The sequence below is a fragment of the Lissotriton helveticus genome, chromosome 10 (genome assembly GCF_964261635.1).
Source record: "Lissotriton helveticus chromosome 10, aLisHel1.1, whole genome shotgun sequence".
Classification (NCBI taxonomy): domain Eukaryota; kingdom Metazoa; phylum Chordata; class Amphibia; order Caudata; family Salamandridae; genus Lissotriton; species Lissotriton helveticus.
In genome coordinates, this window is record NC_136071.1 from 1023554774 (window position 1) to 1023560773 (window position 6000).

Below are 6000 nucleotides of genomic sequence, written 5' to 3' on the forward strand. Positions count from 1 at the left end.
ATTATTCTCCATTCAAGACAGCCAGGTTTTTATTAGTTTTCGAAAGATGGAAATGGACTTGCAGATCTGTTACTGTGGCCTTGTGTTCCATAGTTTGGGCCCTAGGTAGGAGAATGTCCAGCATCCTTGGCATGTTCATCTTACTCTCGGAACTAAGGGAAGGTTGGAGTTGCTCGACTGTAGGGAGCAGTGTGGTTTGTGGGGTGATACCAAGTATGTACATATAACCTAGTGCTTTGAAATTCTTTTTTCCATTGGCAGTCAGTGGAGCTCGTGCAAAAACTCTGCTTTGGACGTGAATTTAGGCAGCTTTAGAAGGAGCATATCCGCAGCATTTTGTACTAGCTGCAGTAGCTTGAGAGAGCACCCTTGGTAACGCCCAGATTTAGAATGTTGCTGAAGTCCAGTTGGGAGAGGATCAAAGCCTGTATTGCTGTTCTTTATGCTGGCAATGGAAGGTAACCCAGAATCTTTCTCAGCCATCTAAACATTCCAAAGCAGGTGGCTGCTATTTTAGTAATCTGGGTGTTCCTTGAGAGCTTACTGTCTAGCCAGAAACCCACATTTTTAACTGGAGTGGAGCAGGTCTCAAGAGTAATATGCCACAGATGAGGACCCTACAATTGGGGTTGCTTGTCTAACACCAAGATGTTGGTCTCTTCACCATTCAGTGTGCGGTGATTTGTATTCGTGCAGCACTTTTGACTGGCAGATAAGCAAGCACAGGGAAATGAGGAGGTGTGACATGTGTCCTCATTACAAGGTTTGTAGCTTCTAGTGGCTACATTCCAGATGCTCTAGTTTCTGAAGTATTAGAAAGAGTGTTCCAATATATATTCTATTGGTGTGGCTAAGGTGGAAGAGTTACAACAACCACAATGGGTGTGGCTCCGCACTCTGTTGATTATATGCACTTATTGTTTCCTTGAATATTAAACAATGTAGTTGGTGCTCATGTGATACTCCCACTGAGCATGGGAGGTTCAATGAATATAAACGCGCGTTACTTGCTCCCAAGTTTCACAATCACATCGCACACTCAAGATCTCTTCATATATTGTAAAGCAAAAAATGTGTTCTTCACATCTTGTTCATGATTCCGTATTTTTAATTTTCATTATATATGTTAATTGTTTCATCATTAACATTCCAATTTTTCACATGTTGATTTCATAATTTTCTGTATGCCCAATGCATTTCAAGCAAAAAAATGCCCTTCCTCAGGGGACTTCGTTATGTATGTGTATGCTTCACTCGCCGTTTTTCAAATTAGGTTCATAACGGGTAACTTGTAAGCGGACGCCTATAGCGGTTCATCCTTTCCTCCGTGTTAGTAACATACTATACATGCTTTACAATATATGAAGAGATCTTGAGTGTGCGATGTGATTGTGAAACTTGGGAGCAAGTAACGCTCGTTTATATAAGGTGGAAGAGTACCATAGTGATAGCTGTGTGTACCTTTTCTGAAGCCTTAAGAATTGAGAAAATTTGACTTGGGCATATCATCATGTAGAAGCTCAGTTTGGTCACCTAATTCAGTTTTCACCTCTTTAAGCGGTAAGGAAAATACAGCAGATGTACTTCTAGCGGAATTTTTCCCAAATTAAATTCTTTACAGACATTTTGGATCAGAGGAGCAACTTAACATAGAAGTTCATACGTGAGCAATTTCATTATTCACAGAATTCTGTTTTTACTCCATCTTTAGTGTAACAAGCAGCTAACTTTGTCTTGTGTGCTGAATGAGCAATGGAGCTAGCTCGTACATAAACTATGTAAAGAACATCTTATTGAAGGAGCCATATTGAAACCTACCAAATCCAGTCCCAGCTAGAGTAGAATTGTAAGAAGAAAATTGAATATGTAATAGACATGGATAGATGTACAATTTTAATATATCTCTATTTTTTTGGTCATGCAGAGCGGAGTTGGAGAAACATGGATATAAAATGGAGACCTCGTGACTGATGCTGTAGACGTGAAAAGCAAACCACTTACTATGATACACTCGCACCTGTATCTGGATTCAGATGTGATAAACATGAATACAAAACTGAGACATCTCAAGTGACACAACACCGTTTTGAACAGTTTGCAGTCCGTTCCTGAGGATGAAATTAGAAACATGCAGAAACCTTTCTTTGTTAACCTGATGTTTTTGTTACAGCACTGTATTATAAAATTATTATTGGTAATGCAAGGTCTGCAGTGTTAAGCCACACATGAAAATACTCCTACTTTTTAAGTTACATTGACATTATTTGCAGTTTTACAGCTAGTGTTGTCGCCTCAGAAGACCGAAGCAATATTTCAGTTTGAATTGATAGTTTCCCCCCAAATGCTTATTTTTATAAAGTAAATTAAAATGGTTCAATGAAAACCAACTAAGCAAACGTGTATTAATTTAAAAAAAGTCTTAATTTGTGAAAAAAAAGTATAAAAGTACATCACAAATGTTTTCTCAGAAATGCTCCACACTCCACAGCAGAAGAGTTCCTGAGTAAGAAACCTTGTCATGAAAACTTGTCTACGTCCAAAGTTAAAATAAAAATCCTCAGCATATTCTCCGAGAACAAAGTTTTATTCAGCTGAATGACATGGAAGCCCCAGCCAAAAAAGAATCTAAACGCAGGTAGTTAACCCTTGTCCAGCAGTGGAAATGTACTCCACGGTCCAGTTCCCAGGCAAGACTAGGTGAAGTGCATTCATTATAGATGTAACCACACCTTCCTAGTACATTGATATTATTTGTTAAACGGCGTATTTTTCTTGCTGCAGCCTTTTGAGATGCTTGCAAATGGCAGGATGCGAATATCATCTCTCTCCCTGGTCTCCCTATGGCCTTCGCAGCGGAGTTCTATAAAATACCTTTAATTTTGCAACGTGAATCTTTTCTGGATTCACCTGCTATGCATTAGTTCGCCATCTAGTGGCTGGTTCTGGAATTTTCCTCTATTGTAGTCCTATTTTTTGTTTTTCTTGTTGGGCATTGGCGGACACCCGATTTGGTGAGTCCTGTGACGTTGTACACCCTCCTCCGGAAGAACCCACGTTTGGTCTCCATCTTTAGATTATTTTTGATGCCATTGGGTCTGGATGCTTGTCTAAAGGCTCTCCAGCACGATGAACAAAAAAGTTACAAGGTCGGACAAAAGTTTGCCGAAAGTTTCATCGAATTTGGAGAAGAACACCGACAAAGAGGCACCGGAGGAGAAGTCGAGAGGGAAGGAGACTGTTTTCCTCAACAGTTTTCGTGAAATGCCCAGGCAGGGGGCTCCCTGTACGGCCTAATGGAGAAGACTCTATTCCAATTGTGCCCGAGTTGCAAACACAAATTCTGCCATGCCTGTGTCCTGTTCACATCTAAGATGCTGAGGGAGAGGGAGAAGCAGAGGTGAGCACATCACACTATGCAGGGACTAGGAACATCTCCATCCCTGAGAGACCTGGGCCTGTCTAGCGACAAGGAGAATGTCGCTGACGGTGGCAGGGGAAAAATATCGGACACCGACTTGAGGATCGTTCATGTTGAATCTCACGCAACCAAGAGCCAGGAGGTGAGACTCCGAAAAAAAGGCCAGAGTCCCAAAAATGGGACTGAAGTGCGCCGAAGTGAGCCTCGTCGTCAAACGCTAACAAGCAAAGGCAGGCCCCAAGATGGAGAGCCCCATGGTTCCTTCAAAAGGGACACAGCAGGAGGAAGATCTCCAGAAAAGCCCAAAATGTTGAAGGTCCGTCGAGGGAAAGACGATTCTATATCGAAAAAGGAGAGGTCTTGAGAAGGACTTGGAAGCTCTACGACCAATATGTCATCAAAGGATTCTTCAACGTCAAAGAGGAAATATGTTAGTCCTCGACACCAAAGAAATGACAGCCAAAATCAAAAGGAAGAAAAGCTGTCTCGAGGCCGAAATGGCCGCCGTACATAAAATCCCTTATTTTTTTTCCCTGACGAATCCTTTAAAGGAATTTTGAATACCTCCAAAAGGACCGTCCGAGAAAGATCGTCGAAGAGCTCAAACCTCCTCTGACACCAAAGCCTTAGGAGGAAGAAGAGTAACAACTAGAGGGGATCTATCAAGGCTCGGGGAATCTGAATACACTGAGTCGCAGTGGCAAAAGCTGGAGACAGACTTCCCGGAGGAAGATTTACACTCCTATTTGTCGAGACCTTCTCCTCCGGATGACACAGCATGTATAACCAAGTTTCAGAAACGACTACAGATGCATATGGAGTACAGCTGGAGGAAGAAAAACTGCACCCTTATCTCCTGCTGGACACCCTCTTACCATCACAAGCTATGAACCAATTCCTGCCAGTGCTCCCTAGTGTACTAGATCAAGGAAGCAAGGCTTTCAGAGAACCTGCTACTTGTGAAGCTGTGACTCCAAGGGTGGAAAAGAAATACCAGTGTTCATCAAAGGACCCAGCATACATCAAGGTCATTTGATCACCTTGACAGCACGGAAGAAGGCCAGCATTCCCTCAACATTAGGACCCCCTCCTGACAAGGAGAGGAAGGAAGTCATGAGTCAAAAATTTGAGTGCAGTGCAGCAAAACAGTGACGCGCAGCTAACTAGAATGTCCTCCTGAACAGACATGCATATCAACATTGGGAGGAGATGGCTGAGCTTATGAAGCACATGTCGGAATAGTTCAAAAGGAACGCTGCACACCTGGCAGAATAGGAAAAAAAACACATGCCTGAAATAGACATTGGATGCAGCAGACACCTCAAGCTGACAGATGATGATGATGGAGATTATCCTACGTCGCCACTCATTACAGCAAATATCTGGGATCAAGGCAGAGATCCAGGCGAAAATGTTGAATATAATTAAGAGAAAGGGAGTGACCCCCGCTTGCCATGAGACAGGGTACCACAGGTAAGAAAAAGAGAAGACTTTCTTGGGGCTACTGTAAATCTCCAGCGACTTTTATTTTTTTTTATAGCGCAAGCTATGAAGATGTATAACAAACGTTCATTGATGCTGCCACAATGCCGCGATCCGGCTGGTAATAGCGCAGTGCAAGTAAAACAAATGCAATACGAACTACTGAACCCACAATGCATCTTAAAAGCTAAGTGGAGTTTGTCAGTATAAATGATAGACACAAATGATGGACACGTGTTTGCAACCGTGATCAAGGACAGTTGACCTGTCTGAAACGCGTAGGTGGGGAACCTACAAGAAATAAACTAACAAGTCATACAATCGAGGTAGTGTGCGGCGTCTTCTTTTGAAGAATCCTTGCTGTAACCATATATATATTATATATTTCAAGCAATCACAGAAAACGCATACACATTCCTGTATGAACCCAAAAGAAACAACCATAATACACACGAGGATAAGGAACTCAAAAATCCATACAATAAAACATTTGTTTTAGTGTATAATATTTCAATTAGTTTTTTTTTTAGGATAAAAAAACATGATTATACAATACATCAAAATGATGACCAACAGATTAAAAAAATGAAGTGTAAACAATCAAAATAACACAAAACGGTTACTCCAAAAGGAATCACTCAATAGCAATTCATCAGTCCATTATTCCATGATACTATTGGACATAGGGAGGTTCCTTGGATGTAACCATGTACCAAAAGGAGCGTCGAAGCGTTTTGGTGGTACGTTAACGAGGCACCACCTTCATCAGGACATTGACAAGATTTGTCTCTTATATAGTTAATGTATAATTCATAAACCTTAATCAGAAAAATAAATACAAAGAATATGTAACTAAACAGTATAAGTGAAAATGTCATATACCAAGATCAAGCACATTTAAAACAGATTTTTCATAAAACATTATTGTATACAGGGTCCACGCCAACATTAGGGCCAGTAAAATAAATCACTGCTTCGGGCCCTGATTATGGGTGTCACCCATATGAGTTAATTGTTGAGGGATGTATCCTCAACGGTAACATACTGATTTTGATGTGTGGAAGAGCAATATGGTATGTTGGCGTGGACCCTGTTAACAA

At 41.2% G+C, this 6000-nt stretch overlaps 1 protein-coding gene across 1 annotated transcript in view; it reads left to right on the plus strand.

The window, feature by feature from the left end:
- SEM1 (SEM1 26S proteasome subunit) overlaps window positions 1–2383 on the plus strand; it is a 40240-nt gene extending 37857 nt beyond the window's left edge. Inside the window, exon 3 of the mRNA XM_078663720.1 lies at window positions 1925–2383. Within this exon, the coding sequence (XP_078519846.1) occupies window positions 1925–1967 (43 nt within the window). The 3' untranslated portion in view covers window positions 1968–2383. The remainder of the gene's footprint in view (window positions 1–1924) is intronic.
- Window positions 2384–6000: the final 3617 nt, after the last annotated feature.